Consider the following 27,055-nt stretch of genomic DNA (forward strand, 5'->3'; position numbering starts at 1 on the left):
GTCTTGGATCACGTTACTTATTCGTATAAAAAAACACGTTATTAGCCACTCCTGAAAACGTTTTCAATTATAATTTATAGTGTCAATTATATTTTGTTAAAGCGACATAAAAACTGTCACGCTGCCCAGAACGTAGAACACTATAGAAACACGCTAACTTCTCTATAAAGGTCAAAAGTCCTCGATAGACCACAACACGTTATGGCTTCGAAGTTCGTGTCACGGTGCTTAGAACTCCATTGCAGATGAACTTGCAAGCTTGAACGTGCCGTGGTCTTAGTACAGTCAGCAGAGAAAGTCAACGTATAAACGTTTGACAACATCTATGAGACTGGTATTCAGAAACTTTTCTATAGAATCGTATTTCTGTATAAATATCTTCTTTGTTTCCCTAACTAAGTTATTGTTTTAGATAGAATTTAGAAGCTTTGTTAATATAGTCTACATGAACTGTTGATGCTGACTGTACGAATATCACCTAGGTAGAATAGGTACAACTTTGTCTCGGTTACTCGGATGCTAATTTGAATATCGCTGTCTTTGTCTTACAAGCATAACAGAACGTAGAGGAATATTGCTGCTTTCTTTTGGGAACATTGTTCTCGTATTACACATACATACATAGGGCGTGTGTATGACAGGACGATGCTGAAGTATGAGTGTAATTTTGAAATAAAATGGTATAAAAGTTATGTTTTCTTTTCATTAGTGAATATAAATGAATGAATACATTTCAAACCTCATTTTATTTGACAGAATAGTTTAAAAAATGTTACAATTACGTTAGTTATTTTTAAAGTTGAGAGTTTTAATAGTATTAATCGTAACTTATTTTCTAAGTGTTTTGTCTTTGCAAACCCTATTGTATTGGCTCTGCATGTAAAGATAGTGAGTGTTTATGATAAATAATTTAATTAAGATGGTGTTCTCTTTTTTCCAAATCTACATATTTTGTATTTTATTTACTTATATTAATTCTTACTCAGTAATTTCTTACTGCATACAAGCATACATCATAACTTTTCAATCTTGACTCCGTAACTACGCTATTTAATCATACAACATAAAGCCGTGGAAGTTGTAAGGCCATTCACAGTAAGACCCGCCGGCCGCAAGTCGCAAAACCAAGTCGCACAGCTTTCATCAAGGAACATAGAAGAGAAGAAGGAAGTGCCCAACACCACGCTAATAGGGGGTCTATCACCAGTTCTGTTGTAGATGTAGAAGCAAGACAACGCACTACAAGCCGTAAGGCAGCTTCTCTTTTGATATCTGCTAGTAGGCAAACTAAAACCAGTGTTGAACAACTTTTCGCTTTTCAATTCTCGTCGCTCTTGGTAGCTCATAAAATCAATCTTCAATCAATTTAGTCTTTCGAGGTTGACTGTTGGACATTTTCCAACCTTCAATTAGTGGGAAGACCTTCGGGTCCTATGGCGCAGGACTCGTACCTCTACCTTTCGCATCCAACCAAGCCAGTTAACTTATTAAGGTCGTCAGTTTATTGGGCTGGGGGGCGTCCTACACTGCGTTTTCCGATTCGTTATCACCATTCAGAACTAGTCTGCTCCAACAACCATCGGGTTCGTAGACAGACATGGCCTAGACAGTAATAAACAAATTAAATATTATCTCTAGTTTTTGGTTTCGATATGAAAATACGACGATACGGTTAGATATAAAATATAATAGATATGCTGCTAATAACAGCAGCCACGTATATGGTAAGGTTTCATGGTGATCATCAACTTCTAATTGTGCTACTTCCCATAGTCACTTCTTTCGACTCTTATGTTCCATCGCCTTTATTGTCGCTGCAAACTCCACTACTATAGACCTACGGAAGTAGATGTTCGTTCCGAAGTCGCAGACTTTAAGATTTATGCATGTTTGAACTTTGAATGAGAGTATATTTCTTTTGTGATGTGTAAAAAGTGAAAACTTTTAAGTGATGCTTAGCACTTTCAGTTAAGTTGGTACGATTCTATGGGACATGTGCATTAAACTTTATTTAACGAACCTCATTTCCTTGAACTTTTAATTTGTATAAGCATGTTTTAGGTGTTGTATTTTTTAAACTATAGTTTGTTATTTTACGCAATTTAATTCTTGTGTGGCGGGTGTTTTACAATCATTTAAATCACAAGCACAAATACACCCAGACTCTGAAAAAGAATTTGTGGATAATTATATTTTATAATTGTACCGAATATGGCGTGGTGACCATATGGTGTCTATTCCTGCAGTTTTTAAGCATCAAATGTGGTACATATCACCACTAAGTCGACGGAAAGGCTTGTGATATAAGTCAACCACACTAATGATAACTGGCCGCATGTTTCGAGACAACAAAAGAAGCTTATAACATTTTTTTTTCTGAACGTCTTTCGTCTAACTTCGGTAGAGGTAAAAATGAATAAAAAATAAAAATAAATACTTTCATAACAAAAACGTGTACCTGACTTACTATCTCTTCCGCAACACGGGCGATTAAATCACCATCAACGCTTCTAGAAATACCAAATACCTATGCAGCCTATATTTCAGTACTAGGCTAGCAGTTTCAGTAAGACTATATACCAGATCCACTTCATCAAAGTGTCGTTCGGGGAATATAGAGAGGTAATGTAATCAAAACCGAACTCGAAGCCTTTGTTCACACCTGCATGAGGAACGGCCTGGACGTAGCCTTCTATGGAATGGTAAGATGCATAGGTATTGCATATTATTTATCACTGGGAATTAAGCTAGTCAGGGACCTCTGGCTGGATTCAGTCTTATAATAAACTGTCATGAAGTTATAAATCGTTTATATACACATGACTTATCTATATATTAGTACAATCATACATATGTGAGACTTTATATTTTTTTCTTAGACTTTTTGCCAACTCAGAGTCGCACTTGAAAAGTTTTTCTTATTTATGAGTATCTAAAGATCTCGTTTCAGAGATTACAAACAATAACATGTTTATATCGATCTATATAATGCGCAATCCTACTGAACATATGTATGTCACTAAACTCCTCCTAAACGGCTGGACCGATTTTAATGATTCTTTTAACGACCGATTGCGGGCTGGACGGTATAGATAAAAGAATGAGCCGGACGGCACTAAGTTTTCCGTATCAGCTAGTGAAGATATATTTTACCTATTTTACATTTTCTAGCTCTACACAAGCTTGTATGGATAAAACATAAAGCATTAAGTTGTAAGGATCAATAAAAATGTTTTATCCAAGCCGCACATTGCTAGTTCATCAAAACATAGCCTTATAGTTCGACTGTACCTGAAACTAAGTTAACCTTCAATATCCAAAAGAAGATCATTTTGAACAGATTTCGTAATTTAGATAATGCTAAGACAGTCTTTACCAATTTTAATTTACCAAACTTTCTCGAATAGCTTTCAATCCACGCTTCAGGCAAAGTCAAAAAGTTCACAATGAAAGCAGACTTTAATTCAAAATTGCATTTAAATATCAAAGAAAAAGAATTTATCTAATTGAATCACAAACGAGTTTTAAAAGATTCCTTTTTGTTTAAACTCTTTTAATGTAAAACATTTCAGAAAGAACGGAAAAGTTTAAAGTTTGGGAGAAGGGTTGTAGCACTCACCTTTTATCTTCCAAGTACTTATATGGAGGGTTGTTAATGTGTTAAGTTGACGTATAGATTTAAGAATTCAAAGGCAAGAAATAAATCAAACTTTTAAATATTTCAGACTTCCAATTCACTCCTATTCTTAATATCCCAGTTTCTCTATTACTGAGTCCCAGCATCAACTGTCGGTCGGTCTGTCTCTCCGTCCGTCAATAGGCTGTATCTTATGGACTATGAAAGCGAGACGGTTGATTTTCCTACGTCATTATACACTCAGTTTCTTATTTGTCGCTAGCCGGATTTTTGTAACTCAGTTTTGAGGCACTTCCTGATAAGCTGAAATTTTTAGGGTAGCTCCAAACCCGATGACTATGCAATTTACAACTAAAGGTAGACGTTTACAAAAAAGTCGATTTAAAAAAAATATTCAATTTCTTTTTTATAAAAATACATACTGAACAGTATTGAACGGTTGTTATTGTCACTTATTTGTTGGTGGGTCGCGAATCCGACTAGCGACGCCTGTGTATAGGACAAAAATAGCATACATTTGATAGAGTAAATTTCACGAGACATAACACGCGCACTAAAACGCTTATAATACCTAGTGATCATTTCACATAAACATAAGGGTTTTAACACAAACGCAAACATTAAAGTTTCTGCCAAAACTCACCGAAGCTAACATTCAACTGAAGATTTGCTTTACACATCAAAGTGTATACAAACTTATTATACTCGTAAGTTTGAAAGGGCAAGTAATTTAGACACGTGTTTATAGTAAGTGTACAATAACGTCATAATAAGCTCTATGACGTCATTGTAAACTGCTGAGCAATTCTTGCCGCATTACCTAGATTACTTGGATATTTTTTTAGTTTTTCTTAAACTTTCTAATATTTATAATGCTTTAAGAAAAGTTTTATGCTTTACTCGTTAATCAGTTGTATTCAAAAACTAAATTTACAACAAAAGAGGCTGAATATCTACTGTTTTACATAAAAAAAACTTTAATCTAGCCCAAAATATTTCAATGACAAAAAAAAATCTAAACATACAATCCAAAACATTTTAATGACAAAAACAAACCCTATTCCACCAAAACATTTGACGAACACTACAAACACCTTTAACACAAAAAACACGCATTTTTTTATCATTCGAGCATAAAAAGACGGTGAAAGACCCGTCATGATAAGACTTGAGAGACAAAGACGGATGGTGTTCAGAGACGTGCCATCGCGATCCCGCGCCATCCGAGGCAAGGGCCGGTGAAATATTCTGTTTAATTACACTTTTAGTGCCGGAACGTGAAGGTCCGGCATTTGGGTACCCTTTAATGTATAATATAACATGTATACGGGATCAGATGAGGATGTGCAGTGGAAGCAAATGATATGTATCACTAGATTGAAGGGGTTTATGATGAGATTTTATGTGTTTTGAACAAATTTAAGTACATAACTTGTCAAGCAGCGTTTGAGATAATTTTGTAATAGGGTTAGATATATATTTTTACAGTATACAGCCTTCTACAATTAGAATAACATGTCTTGTCTTACAGGTAACTTTTAATTTGCAAACGAATACAGAAACCGTTAACTAAACTTCATCTGACCACTTCTTTTAACACGATTTTAGACCCATAAAGCTGCAAAATATATGACTTCTAAAATCGATTAAAAAAAAGGAAATCTGCAATCGCTTCGAAAACTGAAAACTTCAGTTCATGCAAAATAGGAGAGTCCACAACCATTCATGCCAAATAGGTTTCAACCTAAACGCCTAAAAGCTAAAAATTTTGTCCAACACAAATGGCAAAAAGCCCGATAGCCCATAAACTAGCTCACCGCTTACCCATCTAAAAAACAAATGTACCGATTATTTTTGGTTCGCGTTATCTTTGCATCCGTTTCCTCTTAATTACCCCATTACGTATGAGCCAGATAAAATAACCCGGTCGGTATTACCTACCTTGCGATAGCAGTGAAACAGCAAATCGCTGGCAAAATATAATTTTGCCTGTACTCAAATGTTATTTTGGTTTAAATACAGACAATTATGAATAATCTAGGAGACAATAGTTTCCCCGGAACACAATGAATGATGAGCATGGGGTTTATTCAGTAATATTACAATTTAAATTATAAAATAAATTACATGCTAAATTAAACTTTGTAATAAAAAATCTTCTTCAAATTCAGGATAAATAATATCTTAGAAAAAAAATAAAAAATGAAAACAATTTAACTAATATTTTTTGTATGGTCATATTTGTTGCTTTTGCTCTGCTTCTGCAAGGTACCTAGTACAACAGTCGGGTTATTTTATTTGAAAGCTTTTGGGCCAATAGTCGTTCAATAATTTGAATCTGTGTGGAGTTTTACTATGCGTAATTAAATAAAGTTTTACGTGAAAACCGTTTTATATGTCGTTTTGTTTACGGCTTATTAAGCTTATAACCCTTCGTGAGGGCTGTTGCTGACCATGTTTACAGCATATTTTAATAACGTATAACATATAAACAAACAACACACTAACAAACACTAACAACAAACAACACAACTAACAAACACAATAAAAATACTTAAGCCTTACAGACATCGCCCTGGTAGATTCCAAAAAAACTTCCGCAATTAATTCACAAAACAAACAAAACGCTTGTTTTTCATTTCTTCCCATCTTCAATACAGTCGTTATTAATATTCAAATAAAAAAGCCATAAAACCCTGAACACAAACGCGGGCGGAGCAACTTTAAAATATATAAAACAAAACAGGCGAAGTTGCGGGCAGACGTATAGTGGGAGTTGAGAACTTGCCGAGAGTATGATAAACACTTGCCTTCAGCAAAAAATATGTACAAAACACTGAAATTGTGAGACTGTCTGGGGAGCACTTGGAACTAGCAGACGACGATTAATATGACAACTAGGTACTATCATTATAAGGAATATTAAAAAGAAAAAAATGACTACTGGCATGTTAGAAGAGCTAACATTTGATAGCACTTGAACTTACGTTTGACACATACGCGATAATCTTATAACGAAGTTGAAAGCAGAAAATATAAAATCCGAACGCAATATTCAAACATCTCTACCCGATCCGATAACCCAAAGACGGCAAAAACAAAACAGCATAACACAGTCACAACAGTCTTTACATAAAGTCAAAATAAAATCAGTTACATCAACAGGATATAAAGCAACACAAGGCGAACTGCAACTATCAAGTACATTACTGAAACATCCACTAACATCGCCACATCACGTACCGTACGAGTTGAGGGTAATAGCAGGGAATAAATCACAAAAACTACCAGTCAGCCGAATGTATGAACTTTGTTCTAAATAAAAGGAGAAACTAATAATTGTTACCGTTCTCACCCACTTCTGTAGCGGGAAATAATATTAAGTGTTTGTAAGATTTAGTGTTATTTACTTTTTCGGATCTTATAGGCTTAGTTTCACTAGAATTTACGGCAGGAAGTTTCGTCAAATTGATGTTTGCTGCTGTTGTCCATGGACTGGAAATATAGCTATGATATGCGTTTGATTTGTACCGAATTTAATCATAATGGCACGATTTGGACAAGACCTCTCTCTAACAGTGTAATGCCAATGAGTTGTTTTAGAATTTTCTATAAATAAATTCAAAATATGGCACAAAGTTATAAGCATGCCCTGAAAAAAGTCACGAAACTGGTGAATAAATAAAATGCAATAATGTAAAAAGAATCACCATTTAAATAATGGAAATTCAATCTCATATAAAATTCATTTCCTTTCTTGTAATGCAATTTAAAAGGAAACAAGGGTTCATTGTGAATTAATACACAAATGTATGCATGCAAATAAAACTTATTGTCATAAAATATTAAAGCAATTTCCCAAATAAAATACACATAAATTCAACTCCGAATCCCGAAATGATTACACGAAATGAACGAATGAAATAAGAGTAACAGACTGGTAGTAACAAACTGAGACGGAAACTTTGGAGACAGAAACAGAATACTTCGATAGCGAACAAAGGAATTTCCTAAGAACCACTCGAACAAACACAGTCCCAACTATTCCTTCAGCTAAGAAACAGGAACATTCCAACTTCAAGAAACACAAAATTCCCCAAATGTAGTAAACATAAAATGATGTCTCGTATAAATCCAGCTCAATTACATCTCCCCTCTATTAATTCAGAGGTCTTCAAATTTTACAACCGTCCTTAGCAATTCCGTTTTATTAAAATATACAAGCATTATAAGGTCCCAGTAAATCGCGAAATAAAATTTTAATTCTATCCGTTTTACATTCTGCTGCGGAGGTTTTACGATTTTTCGTTAAATTGACTATTTTTATCGAGTCGCCAATCAGCGCTGGGCATTCCAACAGAAATAACGAAACAGGAGAGTTTATTAGTCGTATTTTTCGACAGTAAGCCTTGTCCCATCTGATAGTTGAAAAATTTAATTAAAGCCCGTTTTTAGATAACGTAACGAATCTCAGATTTGGGGAGAAATTATTATGGTTGCTTTAAAAAGCGTTCCGAATTAAGTTTACTCGACGTTCGCTTATCTTTTTTCAGTGGATTTACTTCCTCTTTTCTATGGAGACCGCCTGAAACTGTTTTTAATCTGGGCTCCTTTTATTCCGAATCTTTGGGTCAGAGTAATTACTTGTTTGCAGTTTTATATCTAGGAGATTTACGAGCGTTCTAATGACGTACCCTTTGGCGAGTCGTAGATCTTTGATATGGATCCTTTGTAGACCCTTTTATTTCGTTCTTCATAAAGGGATAGCCATGTTCTATGTTGTTTATCTACGAAATGTACAACAAAAATAGACTCGTTGAATAAATAATTTGTTTTTTCCCCGTTTGTTTATTCTTCTATTGATAAGTAAACAACATGAACATAAATATCTTCTGGTTCAAAAGATTTTTATGAAAATATTTTTTTTTGGAATCTTGGATTGCGGTTATTAAATTTGTATGTGTATAAAAACGAAGACGTAATTTTTTACTTAAAACCCTCGCATCAAACTAAAACCAGTGACATATCCTAACTAGGTTAAGACAAACATTACATTTTCATTACAAACAACGGCTGTCAGTCTTGATCTCCGAAACAGAACGATATTACAAACGAACCCTTGTCAACAATTAACTCAAACACAACCAGACGTAATTCACGAAATCATTTAACAGACAAAACCGCTCCAAATGCTCATAATCCGTAAAAAGGCAGCTAATGGCGGAACTTTGGGGATGACATCCAACACTCTCTTGATTGGAGTGCGACAGGAGTAGCAGTGTAAATCCCTCAAAGCCAAGTTGGCTGCATTAATCACGGCGAGCAGACGATAACCGCAAGGCGTGCAGAAATTGCCGCACTTAAAATAATTTAAGCCCAGCCGCAGAACTTCGCTCGTAAAGAAGTAAGGACAAAGTCCCGGAAACATTTTTCATTATACCGAGTAAATTTTCTCGCCAATGTTCACTGTAAACAATTATAAGATGTGTCCGGTTGTGCTAATTACTTTCTTCGTTCGCTGTGTTTATTATTTTCTTGTGTTCCACTCCGTTTTGCCTTTTTCTATTTGGAAACGAGGATACTTGGGTATTTTTTCGAAATTAAATAACGCATTTATGATACAAGAAAGTATTCAGCCATCGCAAATATGTTTTTTATTACTATCAATGGCAAGACCTTCATAATACCTATTTGTTAAACAATAGTATGCAACTATACAATCTTCGAACATATTGTATAAACAATAGAAGTACTTAGTACGCCATTCAGAACTCATAAAATCCTAATGAAAAATAACAACATGCAATTGCCCCCTCAGATACAGTAACCAGCAGACAAAGAACAAAACAAAAGCAAAACGGAACAATGAAGCTCACATTTATTAGAAAACATTAAAAAACAGAAAAGGATTTGAAAAGTGAATGGAATAGGAAACTCCAATCGGAGACAAAGGTAGGAAATGGGGGATCGAAATAAAAGAGCCCTTTATCAAGGAGGGAGAGAGAAAAGAGTGGAAACTCTCGCACTTAAAGTAATCTGCTAGTAATGTTACTTACAAACGAAGCTCCGACTGCACACATCTGGAATGAGAAAAAAAACATGTTATCTTTGGCTTAGTAATACCATCAGATATTCTAACTACATGGAACTCATTTGAAAAATCATTTTCGCTTTCGTTTGTTTCGTATTTCACGATAAGGTCTTACGGTAACCTTTTTAAATAAGGCAATAACAGATTTTCAGATCACCTTTCCTTTCGTTCGAACATTATTATAATACCAGAGCTTTTTGGCTCATAAAATCTCATTACAATTCCACTTCCGATCAATGGGAAACAAAACAAGGTCTACAGTCATTTGATCGCTAACAGGATGAAACGAGAAAATTAATATAAACAGAACAATATCGAAATTAGAACAATTTTACATAACAAGCTTCGGAGGACAAAATTATACAAATGAATACAATTTACGTCGAAAATGGACGACTCAATCTGTTACAATTATTTGCATGTAAATTAGATAAGTTTATCATATTGTCGGTTGATGAATAACGAGACCTCTTGCGATCGACAAAGTTGAGAAACGATGTTTTAATTGCTTCTGAAATTATGGAACGTTCTGGAACATTCCAGGTGTTTCTCATGGGTTCGTTATATGAAGTTGTTCTGGACAAGAAATGCTATAGTTACAAACACAAGCATGAAAATGACAGTTGCATGTCAGCCGGAACATCATAACAGCACGTGTCATAGGCTGTAAATAGTTTAATCACAATACGGCACGTACAGCGAGGCAGTATCATTTACAAAACGATGATGCACTTGTGCATACAGCAAATTGTAAATAGTCGCAAAATCCTGTGTTTTCAGACTGCTGTCATGAGAATCATTTATCTTCAAGTAAGAACCACAACAGAACAAATACTAAAACAAACAACGACGAGCAACAAGCACTACACGCTATCCAACACGCCATTAAAGTAACATTCATCATTTAACAAAACGTTTCATTAGAAGCTGCGCCATATAAGTCTCGACAAAGAGTAATTTCTCAAATCTCGGACGAAATCCTTCATCCTGTGGCACCAAATTTCAGCCTAAACCAGGCTTTGGCGAGCGTTTGCGAAGTGTCATTAGTTAAAATTACTGAACTCCAGCTATCGCTCCCTGGGAAGCAGTTGACAAAGTTTACGAAAGGGCCCAGGATTACCCTTTCGGTGGCGGTGTAAGAGAAATAAGGGAGCGTGGTTTGGGAGAGAGGTTAGCATTGTGGTAACAGGGAAGTTTTTGTGTAGTCTACTGTCTGTATGTAGTTTACTGAAATTCGATAAGAAGTAGCAAAATGGCTCTTAAATACGAAGTGGACGAATCGTTCATTTTTTTGTTTAAAGTATACCAAAATAAGTATGTATGTAGTCAACTGAGCTTCGAAAAACAAAGATTTATTTAAAGCCATTTATTACAAGACCAGTTCAAATGTTTGGGTAAAAATAAAATTCACGTTAAACTAACAAACACAGATGATTTTTTGTTAAGAATTGCATTTCTATACATCAATATAGTAATAGTAATACATCAATTGTGGATGTTAGTAACCGCTGAAGATTTCAACTTGCGCCATATAATTATTCAGAGGAAGAAGAGTCGTTGTTTCCATTCATACACAAGTACAATATTTTAATTATTCCAGACTGTCATTGGCGAAGTTGTACTGTTACTGTAATTATTAAGTTCACGTACGCCCTTGTGGGTTCACTGTATTTGCTTGTATTTATTTTTGTTTTCAAGGCATTGTTTAGAATATTTGCTTCAGCAGAAACAAAATCACCATAATTTCTTTAAAAATCACCAAAAAGTCCTTTGAATTCATTGTAATATTCAACTTACCCGGACATTTATAATACCGGAAATTATCTGTCCAACATTTATAAATTTTCATCACCAAAGTGAGATCTCCCAACCACATGTAAAACTAACAACAATAATGCAAATACCTCATCATAACCATATCGAAAACTTATGTAGGGCCGAAATATCGACGGTAGTAAAAACTAAAGGGTCCCAGTAAACGTAGGGCCGGCTTTTCGCGAGTTGGGACACAATTTAAATTGTATATGAGGTTTTGTATACGCTTATGGCAAACGAACGATGGACGAAAGGGATATATGCCCAAATGTAAAAAAAAAACTTTATCCCGATCAGATTGTGTTTGTCGAAAAAGCGCGAAGAAAAAGTCCACTTAAATAATATGGTATATTTTATTTTGTGGCAAAACTGGAACTGGCTAGTTGTTTGGTAGTTTGACCTTTTTTGGTCGGTTATGAGAAGACAATGGTAGTTTTCGGATAGAAGTCCCCATTGAAGGGCTGAATGTTGGCATTTGTTGGAAGTTGTGGGAAACCTTAGTATGGTAATCGAGGGACGTGAAAGGCTGTTACAGAATATTATAAGCAAATATGTGACTCTTGACATCAATCAAATAACCTATGTATAAAAGTAAAAGTGATCCTTTCAGTCGATATCTGAGATTGTGATTGTGATCCAGAATATGCGTTACAAGTTGTCCAGAAAATGCTTATATTTTGAGCCATTTTTTTTTTCAATCCATAATGCTCTAGTTTCGGGAATCGAATGTATATATAAGACATAATTACTATGCCGAGGAAATTTCATGGCATAATCAGATAATTTCATCTAAATACTTTTCATCAAAAACAAATAAACTTATTAATGGCAATTGCGGAGGTCGGATATGACGTCATGGTAACGTCACCGGAAGCACTCCGGGAGTGCGAAAGCGTCAGAGGTCCTTAGCGCAGCGGGGTCACTAATGCCCTCCAAGGCCATTATACGCGCCTTTTGCTGGAACTTAATAGCTCCCACAGAAAGGACAAATGACTGACGAACCCAAAAACTTTCATAAGAATATAAAATTTGTAAAAACTAATATGTAAGCATGTTGAGTAGGAAGACGGAGTAAGTACGGTCGTTCATAGGATTATTAATACCTTTATGTTTGCATGATTGGTCGTCAAGGAAGCCAAAGGCAATAGTCGTATTCGCTCTGATGTTTACACAAAAACCCTTGACGTAAGACTCTTGGACATCTTACCCCTACACATACCTCTTTGGCAGAGCATTTCAACATCAACGTTTAATAATACTTTAACATTTTACTAATAAAATTCTTTTTTGTATTTCTAAATTCGACTTCACCGAGTGGTATAGGTCACCACGCCAAGCCCACAGTGCAAGATGTGTCGCGCTGTCGACCTAAAGCATAATTGTGATCCACAAATGCTTGTTCTGGGATCGGATGTCTCTGTGCATGTGACTTGAATTTGTTAACCCACTGCGACAAAAGGATTAAAGTCCTCTAGTGTGGAGGTTATTAAAAAAAAATGATCGTTAATATCAATTTTGAACAGTGTATCATGTACCTTGTTTACTGCATCGTGACGGACACTGTCGCGTGATATAGTTAACAAATCATATCATTATCAATATTTTCAAAACCATCAGTAACTACAATGGAATACCAGTGTTTACCGTTTGAAAACATGACGTGGTTATTACAAGGACACTTAAACTATTTCCTGTTCCAAATAGACAGTAATTCAGTTCACAAGTATTTTAGTATTACACAGATATTTTTTTTGGGTCTGGACTCCAAAAAATTTTATCAGACATCGCCAATCCGTAATTGATTGTGTGTGGTTATCAATAACTTAGTCTAAGAATATGCTTTCTTTCAGGACTGGGCTTTTATGGAATATTTCAGTTTTTACAACATGATACCTCTTTACGTGGTGTAGTTTTTACATAAAATTCTTAGGGTAATCAGTAGGTAGGAAATTTTGACTTCAGCGTTCTGCAAAATGGCATGTTAAAGTCATGACTCGTCCTACTTCCAGAATAAATTAATTCATACTATTTTAATTTTTAAATGAAAATACCTCTAATTTCCTTCCAAGCTCAAAATCAAAATCTCTCGGCGCCATTTTTCCATACCTTCACTCCTTAATACAATTTCTAAAGAAAATCTTTTTAAGAATGCTTGAATGGATGCAATCAAGCTCACATCACAGCCTTCTATTTTCTTCCATATAATCATAATCTGAGATGCCTTTCATATGTCAGATTTCATTGGCACTGGCAAATGATATGATTGCTTTTTGGGTGAAAATAATTTGATACGCAATCTTGATTTCTTCTCAGGAATTGTTCATGTCATCAGATTTACATCGATCCAAATTTGGGAAGCCTTACATTTTAAGAGCAATGCTTGTCTTAACATGGATTTTTTTTAGAATAGTCCTGTTCCTGATCTCTCTCTGGTTGTGTCGGATTGCCATCAAATTGGGCTTAATGTTGTAAGGGAATAGAGGATACACCCATGTTGGCACACACGTCTTACGATATTAATCATTCAGGAAAATATAATACACATACTCCACCACATACTCCTCAATAAGTAATTTGATCTTTAAAATGTAGTAACTGAAGTAGGTTCATAGATCTGTCCAAGCAATGTTTAGAAGTACAAGATATGTAAATATTTCATACAGTACATTGATACTGCTTTAAAATGTTAATAAGTGATAAATTCCTTTTGTTTTCTGAGATGACCTACTTTTCAGTCGTGACTGAATCTACTAAAGCATAGGACACACTGTCAACCAGCAAGCAAGCATTTTTTTTTTGCTACTTTTTAGCTCGTTTTGAAAATTTAAAATGGATAGAGCTAAATGTTCTTCTGAATTAGCCTTCTTGCCCACTAGCTCGCAGTGTACACTACGCTTTAAAAACATTTTTTAAGAACGGTTTTCTATCATGTTTTTTTGGCATCGCCCGACTAGTTTCAGATCCAACGAGAGTCCTTAATACCTAAGTACTTATGAGTCGCAGGGTCATATCAGTTCATTATTAAACAATTGTGGATCTGCTTCGGAATTTATTGTCATAACAAATATTATGTTCCAAATGACTCATTTTAATTAAATCTGTTTGTTATTTCGAATATTTTATATTCCGTTGGCCATACTTACACAGGTTGTTAAGAGGTTCATGGCCGCTGAAGACATATGTGAAAAAAAAAACTACAGTCGTTATGGAAAACTTTGAAAACTATTCAAATGATTCAATTTCTGTACTTCTAAAAATAAACATATTGTAACAAAAAAAACGGTCAAGCGTGAGTCGTAGTCGGCGATGGGTTTCGTACACAAAAAAAACATGATTTTTGTATGAATTAAATTAAATTTCATTTTATTCGTTTTTTTATATATTGTAATGTTCGTCTGAAAAGAATTCAACTATCGAACATCACAGTTTATTACATGTAGCGGGGTGACAGACAGCGGATTTTCAGCAGAAGGTTTCTGTTTAACCATTTGTGTACAGAACCCTAAAGCCAATAGAATAAAAATGTTTACACCATATCATTTGTAATGAAACATAACGAGCGTGAACATTTAGCATGAAATCTAATAATATAATAGCTCTGGAAGCGACAACAATAGTGTTATTATATATACATTAAAATAGAACTTAATAGTGGTGTGTGTTTATATTAATACCTCTGTATATTTGTTTGTCATAATGGATATTAATTCATATTTTTAATTTTAAACAATGTTGGCAGACAGTAAGTGCGATGGTTATAATAATTAAGTAACTTTATAACATTTTTAAGCCACAGAAAGTCACTTTTTAAAAGATTTTTTTTTCATCACCAATGTAACCTGGTGAAATAATACTTATTATAGTTTCTGATAAGGGCGAAATTATTTTGAACTAACTGAGATAAACTTGATGAAATGTTTACCAGAACAAATGAAAGCTATTTAACGTTAAATAAAAAAACAACAAAATCGGTTCGTCCAATCTGAAGTTCTGAGGTACTAACTCACGTTAAGTAAAAAAACCTCAAAATCGGTTGACCCATTCCTAAGTTCTGAGTTACCTACAGCTTAAACAAAAAAACACAGACACAAAATACAGACGAATTGAGAACCTCCACCTTTTTTAACTCCTACCGACTTCAGAAAGGTGAAAGTAAAATCAAATAACGATATAGCACCTGCCGTAAATAAATAAAAATTAAAAAGACGACAATGTAGGCAAAACCACAGTATTAAACTAGTTTAAAATAACGTGAACAATACTCGGCATACTCATTTTACTCACAATGATTTGACCATCATTTTCTATGAATAATTATCTGCGATCAAACCGATAATATGTATAAAAGCGGGCGGCTTTGTCTATGGCGCGAAGTGTAGTACGGTGTGACCAACAGTTGACATAGCCGTTACCATAATGTTCCAGAAGTTTCTTTTCGTTTTGATCGTTGCGGCGATGGTTGGAAATGTAAGTAGCATAAATATAATTAGGCAATAAAACTTGTTGTGTGTGATATCAAGATTTAATTTTATGCTTTTTTAACTGGTCTTCATTTAGTTTTTTTTTTTATTAAAATCTTTGGAAAAGGATATGTTCGGGAAGTTTTATAACCGTTCAAAAATCAATACTATATAATACTATATCAATATATATATATATATATCAATAGATTTATTGTCTTAACACATCTTTAAATTCAGGAGAAGAATTTGTGTGATCCACGCTTGTCCTGGTCCATGTAAATTGAATCTTTGTAAAAGCAAGGGACACAATGGTCGTATTTACCAAAAAAATGTGGTTAATAATGAGATGACGTATGCAATATAATGGGCCAACTCAATTTGGCAAACGATGCACCAAGTACCGATATACCATGTGACGTTTTTTCATAGTATAATGTCTTTCTGAATTTATTTTATTTATTCCACAGAGTATGCAGCAAGGAGGAGGTGGTGGTGCTGGAGGTCAAGGTAGGAGGAGAGGTTGGGAGCTTGCCTGTGTCTCAGAAATGACTCAGAGGAAGTCCATAGACATAGGATAAATGTACCATAGCAAGCCTAAAAATAAAAACCAACTGTTAGAATTAGAATTCATGAAAAACCGGTCAAGGGCGAGTCGGACTCGTGACAATTGGGGTTCGATACAAAAAAAAATGCAAATTAAATTTATGACCGTATAAGTCCTTGCTTTACTTCGACTGGTATTATTATTTAAAGTCACCATCTGGTTCACCGTCTTGTGGTTATGTCGGACTAAAAACTAAAAACTCCATGGTCCCGACGCTTCATAGTAAGTAACCATTTTCCAAACGCTATTGTTGAATGATCGCTCAAATGTATTGACTAGGTAGAATAGATAGGTGTCATGCACATGTAGAAACATTATGTTTAAGTATAGGTCATATGTCAATGGGTGTTTACAATTTCTATTCAATTTTTAAGTCATCATTATTCTATTTTATTGCAGCTGGATTTGGTTTTGGCGCCAACGTAGGAGGTGAGTAGGCTAACATAACAAAAAAAGTTATAAATTTCTTCTCTACGCTATTTCGCTTTACTAGCCTTTGATATTTGTCTTAAACAAAAGACACTTATTTATGGCAAAAGACGACACCCTAAAATAATGTCGCAGTTGTGAAAGACGAAGGCCCTTTGAGCTCTTGAAGAAGAACTGCAAGCATTGAGGACCCGAGACACTGATCCATGACATATGATTAGCAGGTGGTGCTGGCGGTGGTGAACAAGGTGGTGGTGGTGCCAATGGTGGGGCAGGATTCAACGCCGGTTTCGGAATGAGCGGGGGCGCCGGCGCAGGCGCAGGCGGCGGTGGCCAAGGTCAAGGTTAAACCAGCAGAAAATTAACTTAACATACAACCCCTAGCTTGTAAATAAACCTTTCCACTAACAAAGTTTTTGTTGAGACTAACTGCGAGGAAAATAAATGTTTAAGAAAGATACTACTGTGTTTATATATGATTTAAGATCCCATTTTTTGTGACCCAGAATGTTAAAAATACGTCAAAATTACAAGGTACTGCTTACCTAAATACTTAACGAAATAGTCTTACTGAACTGTTTTCCAGATGATGCCAAATATCATAGGCACTCTCCTGACTCAGGCACAAGCATTCTCCTTCACAATATTCATAAACACAGTCTCTATAGATACGCGTTAATCGAAACAATTGAAGAACAATAAAACAATGAATTTACCTTTGGACTCGCACTACACATATTTACACAAATCATCTCAGAGAACTAGATTTTTTGACATTTAAATACTTCACTCATTGACAGTTAAAAAAAAACTATTTACATATATTAATACTGGCACAAAATAAAGAATAAAACACAATTCAAACTAAGAACCAACTCAGAATACTGATTTGAACATCGAAGACCACAGATTAAACTCGAAACACATTCGCGCGCGAAACACGCTATTAAAGAATCACTTAAAACCTTCTTGGTTTCATTCCAATATAACATAGAAAACGACAGATATCTCTCCCGAAGTTCACAAACTAAATCCATACGGAGCTATGAAACTGCACTTATGACACACGGGAGGACATTTCAATAAAAACCCGACCAATTGTGTTCTAGCAATCACGTGCTAGAAACATTACGCGGTACTCTGTCGCGCTTTTAAACGTGTTGATGCTTTTTTTATTGGGAAATATCTTTCTCTTTGTTGTTTCAGAACCATATGATAGAGGTACTTTTTAAGAAACCTTTTTGATAACTTTATTTTTTTTATTTAAACGTCGGTACGCCACAATGAAAGTGAACATATTGTATTTTAAACGAAATTCAGACTTAAACATGGAAATTAACAACTCATAAACATAAACAACAAATACCATAAGAACTTGTCGCCATCAAAATTAAACACAGTTTAGGCAGGCTATATAGGATCTACCTATATAATATTAAATTATGTGCATATAAAAACGAACACTCAAGTTTAAAAACCTATCAAGAGAAAAGAACTTAAAGTTTTAAACCTTTGCTGAAAGGTGCTTATCTACTGAAGTATTTACGACAATTTTATTAGGCATAAACCGTCAGGTATACAGGATAGTCTTAAATCTAGACTATCTAGAAACACTTAACGATCGAGTCTTTACGTGTTATATTAAGTGTAGATAGCTTTATCTTTATATTCAGATTTCTTGGTCACAAACAGAACCATTATGACACCTATATATTGCGTTGTGTGGAAAATCTGAGGAAGACTTAAGTATATCATTCAGGGACCGGACAACCCCACTTTAGAGTTAAGCCGTTTGACAGGGTAACCCGTACACGGGGTAACTCATATCGCAGTGTTACCTTTTGTTCGAGTTACATCCTCGAAACCCAGCGAAATGGTTAACACCTTCATTATGGTAACCACGTGAAGGGGTTAACCCCTTCAATAACTTAACCCTTTGAAGTGGTTACCTTCACGAAAGGCTTTTATTCGTGTTACCCTGAATTACCCACTAAACTTGAGCTGCATACTTGCACCCTAGCGGCCCCTCATTGCTTTACTAAGACTACAGCTGATTTTCTTCTATCGCCGACGCGTCGCGCCGCGACTCGCGCCTCTCGGACAAACTACCTACGCGCGAAACGTCATATAGGTAACTAGCTGTTGCCCGCGACTTCGTCCGCGTGGTTAGAAGATATAAGTTAGGAATTTTTGAACGAAAGCCCTCGAAGATTAATATTTTTCCCCGTATTTGCCACATTTTCCATTAAATCTTCGCTCCTATTAGTTGCAGCGTAATTTTATATGCCTAGCCTAAAACCTTCCTCGATTATTGGTCTATTGAACACAAAATGAGATCAAATTTTTTAGATGAAATTATTTATAATAATTTTAAAAAAAATCGAATACAAGTTTTTTTTCATTTTTTGCATTTTCTGAGAAGATTTGACGGGTGAATTTTCGATTGAAAATTAGAGTGTTTTTTTATATTAATTCAAAATAAATAAGGTGAAAAAATAAATATTTTTAATAAAATAAATTACAGCGTATTTGGGACACAAAAAAGTAAGTTTTCACCAAATTTCGTTACAAAAATAAATTTTTGTAAAAGATAAAAATAAAAAACCACAATCTTGGTTTTTTAGATTTTTCACATAAATTTTGAGGTTATGTGAAAAAAATGTAAACACCAAAGTTTTAGATCTTTTTCTTTTAGAACTTTGCCATTTGACTTTTTTCGATACGAATTTTAGTTTTGCCGGAAATCGATAAAAACCGTTTTTTACTCTTCAAACGTCACTCCCACCCCCTTCCCGACCTCAGATCACCCGTAAATTATTTTTCCTTTCATTTTTATAATATTCCCCTCCTTTTCTAATGGGTTTCATCCTACTATTTTTTTTTTGGTTTTAAAAATTATCGACCCTGGTCTACAAGTATAGACACGAAAAATATATATCACAACGTTTGAAAAGTGCGACAAGCAAAATTAAACTGTAAGATCATATCCACAATGATTTTTATTCCATGTTTACAAGTCGCTCGGTAAATGCAACAATAGCGCCGCTGGGCGGTAAGATGTCACGTGCGCTCGTGGTTATACTATTTTCAAACTAATGTCTATGATAAAGAGTGCATATTGCATTGTCTTAGGTTGGAGTGGGTTACCCTGTTACAGTGTTACAGGGTAGTAAAGGGTAACCTGTTCGGAACAGGGTTACAGTAATCCGTTCGAAGGTGTAACATATGTCATAGGGTTTTTTCTTGAAGCGCTTAAAAAAACCCCTTCAAAAACCCTTTCAATGAGTATCCGGCCGGTCCCTGATATCATTATATTAAAATAAGAATTAAGTAAAAAAAATATTAAGTTAGTAATATGAAGCAACTACAAAATTACGCTCTCCGCAGCGAAAGGCTTGGCTGAAAAAAGGTGCTTAGTTCTTGACAAATAAAATTTCATTCACAATTAATTCAAAATTGTTCAACGCCCTGTAATAGCAAATTGACTGTCAAACCACGTATATTGATTGAAATAAAATGTTCTATTTAATAAACATACATAGTTCAAGGCAAGATCTTACGTACTCAAGCCGTGTTGTCTGGTTCTGTAAAAGCACCTTCGGGACCTAATACAGTCACCCCACTCAAGCAGCTAACATGACACAACATCCTCAAATTAATCATAGACATGTCCTTCCTAATATTATTGATGCAATGTTAACATACCGATAAGTGATTACGTAATTATCTAATTAACTATATCCCTAATCATTATGACATCGTACTGACGCATTGCGTGTTTGATCAAATGAATTTAAGCATTTATGCCATCTACGATGTTACTTAAATAATAGCTTGAGAAACTGTTTAGCGTTTGGAAAAAAATAACTGATTAATTATATGATTTATAATCGTAAGAATCAGAGTTGTAATAGGCTAAAGACACCTGTATCAGTGATGTAGGAAAAACCTCCGCTCAGATGAACTGCATAGTCCTTTCCCTACTATATAATATTATAAATGCGAAAGTAACTCGGTCTGTCTGTTACGCTTTCACGTCTGAACCACGGAACTGATTTTGATGAAATTTGATACAGAGATAGAATTGACCTTGAGAAAGAACATAGGATAGTTTTTATCCTGGACTTTTGAAGAGTTCTCTTGGAAACGCAATATAACCGAACTCGACGCGGGCGAAGCCGCGGGCGAAAAGCTAGTTATCTATGAAAATAGAAAAGATAACGCCTGCGAAATATCTACTGGCAACTGGGTGCGTGCATTTGATATGAACAGACGAAAGGCGTTTTTATTCATGGAACTTTTAGAACTTCTAATAACGTTTTACATACTTTTTTTGGTATTCGTAACGAGCCTAACCTTGCGTTTTAGTATCTATTAAATTAAAAAAGTCAACTCTCTAACTATCACGGTTCGTGAGATATGGCCTGGTGACGGACTGATGTACAGACAGCAAAGCCTAAGTTTCGTTGAGGGTTCCGTTATTACCCTATTCGTACAGAACCGTAAAATGCATTTTAATTCCACCAAAAATTTCACCTTATCATAATTAAGCTACAATTAAAATTAGTTCATCACTTTCATGCTTACTTAAAGTAACAAGTAACAGAAATAGTAACAGTAAGCTCAGTAGAATGTGCTCAATAAATCAAGATATCACATTATTGTTTCTTATTGAATATAATTAATTAGCTTTGTGTGTTCTTATCTTAATACTCATACGAGTCCTGACTGAGAGCCCAGATACACTATTGTAATGTAGGCAATACATTGGCCTCAATAAATACATTGACTTAGTAACATCAATATCTTGTGTCAGTTTAAGATAACATTATTAATAGACAGCTCGAAATGAGACTATGAGTTAAAACAGATGGCCTATCTCTACATCTCAATGTGCAAGCGAGATGCTGTTCTACGACTTGTAGAGTGCTTTCTCGCTTGCACTGAAATTCGGATTGATCTCATTCAACGTCAAATGTTGATGTCCAACCTAAACATTATAAAACTCTTTTTAGTTTTGACTTTACGATGTATATAAAGATTTTTAAAAGAAATTGCAAAATGACTGCAAAACTGAGTTTGACTGCCGAAGGTGTGCCGATCATTCTTATTTTAATTAAACGGAAGATATTCTTTTATCCGTTGACGTTCCAATATAGGCCAGAGATTTCCCATTCATACTGCCACTCCGTTTCCATGTTTGTTCTGCCAAGTTGTGCTGTGTGCATCCAGTAAAGTACCGTCATCTCCAGTGACGTTGACTGATAATAATTTATGTGAATTTTGAAACAAATAGGCATTAGATACCTAATTACGATCATAGCACTACGTTAAACAATCAAAGATTTACGAATATAGCATAAAATATTATTATTTCGGATGTAAATTCATAACTGCTCGCGTGACTCGTTTATTCCTAGTTTCCGTCATTCTGTATTGACAGGAAGGCCACAGGAAGAGGTCATCCTCAACATTTAGCTCTTAAATGAATAATTGTAGAGTACTACACCCGAACGAAGCGTCAGTTTTATTTTTTGTTTTGTTTTAGTTTAATATCTGACGAAAGTAGGAATAATAATTACTAGGGCTGAAATGGAAAACCACAAATTCTTAATAGATCTCTTAGCTATAGTGAGGATAAATCATTATTAAATGATGTACAGTTCACTCACGCGTATTTACCAAGATTGCCCGACTAGTTTCGCACCCAACCGGAGTCCTTTATCATGCGCTGACGCGGCGCCGCGAATAAACCGTTGCATCATTTAAAGACATAAAATGAAATAGAAATCCACCTTCTCTTCTAATCTTGGTTAAAATCCAATAAAATGTCACCACAAAATATCCATCATGGAACCCGTCTTACAACTCGAGCAAAAACATGGAGAGTTTTCTATGCACTCTACACGAATACCTAGCTTAATTATAATCCTGGCAGTCGTTAACACATTTCACTGGTCTCCAGACAACACTACTGCTCTAAAACCCGACATTAAAATTAAAAAAATCTCCAAGGAGTCCCTGTTTCACCTTACGGCGGATACAAAATTGCAATTTGCATACAAACTTTCATGATCCTCTTTAAAATGCATCTCAGAAATACGTTTTTCCTCTGAGAGTATTAAATGAAGTAGATTTAAATCTAATAGCTGCAATGAAAAGATTTCATTAGCTTCACCTTTTGTTTTAAAACTATAACGTGAATGGGTATCTTTGAGAAAATTAAAACAAAAAGAAATTTTGAATAAATTTTATGCGTGCTATTTAAATAGGATATTTTCTACTTTTTTGTACAGCTGCTTGAATATACCATTTATTCACAGAGAGTTCAAAAGTTATACTCATTTCCACTACATTATACTCCCACTGTTAGTCAAAGTCCTGTATTAATTGCCAACAAAATAACACATACAAAGACGGATAACGACGTGTACATAGTTGTAATTTTCACAGATGACGTTCTTCTTTTAATTTGATAGTCGACCAATTTTCTGCAGTTTTAGTTATACCAACTATATGTAATCTCTAGTTTGACGCGCACTTGACAGGTCTATTCTTACAGTGGTTTTAAAAAAACTTCATAAAAATGCAAAAGTCAACTACAAACAATAACAAAACCTCACCTTCGCAGCTTCACCACCAACTCTCGTGGTAGTTCTAAATCTTATTCACACACAAACTATGGCTAAGTTGAGCGTTCCGTGTATCTTGGGGCAAAGTCGATTAGTTTCTTGTTAACTTAATGTAACACTTTGCTGGTGCCACCTGAACCTGAGTCATTAGAGTTTTTGTGCTACGGTGTTTTATTCATTTTGTAGTTAGAATATTAATTTATTAAAAACCTTTTTTTTAATGTACCTTCTGAACAATCCGTTGATTTTAATCCTAGTAAGGCAAAATATGTGGTAAGATTAATACATCGCACAACAATATAAGTAAAAGAAATAAGCTCCGTAGCTTACTCAACATGTTAAAAAAGATTAAAATTTAATTTTAAAAGAACTAATTAAATACTTGTGTCATTGTATATTATGCTATTTTATATCAACAGCATTTTAGTCGTTCCCTTAAAACACCAGTACATTACTTATAGTAAAATTCCGACGACCCACTGATCAATGGCTTATGGCTTTTAGTAAGCATGGCAAGTATTACATTCTGAAATTGAGAACTCGCAGCGAATGAGTGCGGACTACTGCTTAAACTTTCCCTACATAGGAAAAAGCATTCATAAGCTGGTATAATTAATTTATAATATGAACATCTAAAAACAGTAACCCCTTGTTAGACACTGGTACATAGTTGGGGAAAGGCTAGGACAACGAAAACGATCTACAAACAATTATGATACATTTAACATGTAACGCTTTAAGAAACCTACTTTTCAAATTCTAAAATGACATCATGACTCCAAAACCGTAATAATTTATAACCTTAAAAACAATATACAACATGAACGCTTAACCAAACAAACATGTCATTCAAACACGACAATCTTCCGAAAACGTCGCTCATATCAACAAGGAGACAAAAGGATCGTTATCAGGGACGCCTGTCTGAAGCCTTATCTCCGTCATATCTGCCTACCCTCACAACTCAGATAAATATATACATTTATAGCAGACAGTATTACGTCATGACAGTTAGATGTGGATGTATTATTTTAGGTTAGAGGGTGGAAACAATGAAAATATTTTGTTAGTTTTTGGTGGAAGTCTGGGAATTCCAGTCATAGGTAAATATAAAATGCAGGATAGTTTACACTATCTCAAGCTACAAAACCTAAAATAGCTATCACTTTGCTACATATTCAAGGCTAAAAGTTAACCGATTTTTTCCAAAACTTGCACTATGGAAAGTAAAATCCACGTAGGCATAAGATCGTAATGGAATATTTTTCAAGTTCCCCAACAATTTAAACAAAGAAATAAACATTTCATACTCAACAAAGCAAAGTTATAAACTTGGCAAAACCTAAAAAATTACCCAATTAAAAAATCTGCAAGTTCTTAAAATACGTAACAATCACTTTACGAACCCACGTTTTCAAGTCCAAATATAATTAAAATCCCTTCTTTAATACGTAGGCCGAAACACGGACCGTAAAGTAATTCGACCGGATTTCGCGAAAAGGCCCGCTTAATATATTGTTGCGAAAAAAGATTTTGTTGACTAAATAAGCCCGGTTTTCCAGTAGTGATCAATGGCCTAAAAATTCAGGATACGGTGAACTGTTTTGGGAAAATAAATGTATATTTTAAGACGCAAGATTTACTTTGTTCGAGTTCTTTTGTCCTCCAATAGGTAGTTCTTTTTTAGCATCCAAGTGGGTTAGTTGCGTATCAAATAAATATGATTATGAGCATTTAGCTCCAAAGTACGCAAGGTCGTTGCTTCTGCACCTTTAGCCAAATGATACGTATTTCTACAATAGTTAAAAATCGCTCGAATTGAGGTGACAGGTCAGTCACGTGACTTATCTAAACGAGTACATTTAAGGGTTATTTATTGACGTTAAAGATGTAGAAATTTCACTTGGCTACACGGGCTAGTGACCCGCGGAACACGCCTAGCAGAACTACTGTCCATGCCTGACTAAAAGGAAAGTCTTGGTATTTAATACTTTCACGACCAGGCTGTTCATCGTTTTTCGTATATTCAGTGTGAGTGAGTAATGAGTGAGATGGCATCTTTCAAACCGAAAAGCCTTTCATCCATCTACCTTGCTGCCTGAACTTTTACGACTTTCCAAAATCACTAGTTCCAAGATAAAATCATAAAATCGAATCCATTCTTCAACGGCGCCTTGAAATACGTCTATTTTCGTAGTATGTGACAAAAAGAACCACTTACAAGGGTTATCTATGAGTAGCGTCACAATACCGGGTTGAGATAAGGGTAGGTTCGGGTTGGCATCAAAAATACGAAACGATGATAACATATCATTGAGACGGCTACAGCCGAACTAACACTCGTAAACTTGTACATGAGGATGCAGTGAGCTGAGGACGGGGAGCAGACGAGCGACTTTTTTGTAAGACTTTTTTTGAGGCTAGTCGCAAATGGACGGTTTTTTTTTTAATTGTGTGATAGCGTAACTTTAAATTCATGTGATATTAAATACGGAAGAAATGATTCTCCATATTCTAGCAGAAATGTAGAAAGGAGATAATGTCTTAAGAATAAATATTTTATTCTAGACTTAAAAAAAACCGAAGACCGGTCCTTGTCGCCTTTAAAAAGTCGCAAACATAAATCGCAAGTCTGTACATTCTTTTACAACCTTTATCATTACACATTCTGAGTCTCACCCATCAAATGGCCGAGACCCCTATAAATAAGCTACGGGGCCTCCAGATTGCCGGGTTATAAATGAAAGGGTGCAGGAAATTAGGGTTTTTTACAACGGAACCCTAAGTCGCGAGTGTCGCCGCCGCCGTAAACAATTTTTCATACCGTGAAAAAGGCTGTATGGCTATATTGAGTAAATAGGCTTTATTTGGGATGATGGAATATTTTTTTATGGTGGCCCATAGTAACTGATTACCTCGACCCGACATAAGGCGGGTGGGATATATTTTTTTCGTAATAAGGAAGGCAATCAGACGTAAATCCTGTTGGCTGTAGACCGCTTAATAGCGCGAGGGGAAGATACCGGGGCCTTTGTACACGTGATGTATAGAGAAGACAACTCTGTAGTTATACCTGGAACTCGATGCGTCGGGGATGCAATGACACTGATATTGCCGAGTGAAATGTGATAACGCGATTTTGTTTTTTGCGTGTTTACCAAATGGGTAATCGACTTCCGTCCATACCTTTGAAACAAAACCTTAACATAGTGGGCAAATTTTTTCTTCCAAAATCTAAAAGTTACTTCAAAGTCTTATGCGCCCAATTGTAGTATGCTTATTATCTAAGTTAAGATTGAAGCCTTATAATCTTATTAATCTGAATAAATATAGAACAAACACAAAAATAATAATATTGAAAACATATTCAGATACAAAGCAAAA

At 35.0% G+C, this 27,055-nt stretch overlaps 2 protein-coding genes across 5 annotated transcripts in view; one reads left to right on the plus strand and one right to left on the minus strand.

Moving 5' to 3' along the window:
* The window catches only part of LOC113496087 (pleckstrin homology domain-containing family H member 1-like), a gene marked incomplete at its 3' end in the record, with an annotated part of 255,189 nt that overhangs the window by 197,432 nt on the left and 30,702 nt on the right, over nt 1–27,055 (minus strand). Inside the window, 1 exon segment of the mRNA XM_026875201.1 lies at nt 9,694–9,717.
* LOC113496088 (glycine-rich cell wall structural protein-like) lies at nt 15,808–17,499 on the plus strand. Of its 4 annotated transcripts, none has more exons than XM_026875202.1 (4): nt 15,808–16,010; nt 16,474–16,525; nt 17,010–17,039; nt 17,261–17,499. In XM_026875202.1, the coding sequence occupies exons 1-4, from the start codon at nt 15,960–15,962 to the stop codon at nt 17,386–17,388; spliced, it is 261 nt and encodes an 86-aa protein (XP_026731003.1). In that variant the 5' UTR covers nt 15,808–15,959; the 3' UTR covers nt 17,389–17,499. The 4 variants fall into 4 exon arrangements, with proteins under 4 accessions (XP_026731003.1, XP_026731005.1, XP_026731006.1 ...); XM_026875204.1 differs by having other exon boundaries at nt 15,815–16,010; nt 17,264–17,499; XM_026875205.1 differs by having other exon boundaries at nt 15,815–16,010; nt 16,474–16,513.

Source organism: Trichoplusia ni, chromosome 7 (genome assembly GCF_003590095.1).
Source record: "Trichoplusia ni isolate ovarian cell line Hi5 chromosome 7, tn1, whole genome shotgun sequence".
Classification (NCBI taxonomy): Eukaryota; Metazoa; Arthropoda; class Insecta; order Lepidoptera; family Noctuidae; genus Trichoplusia; species Trichoplusia ni.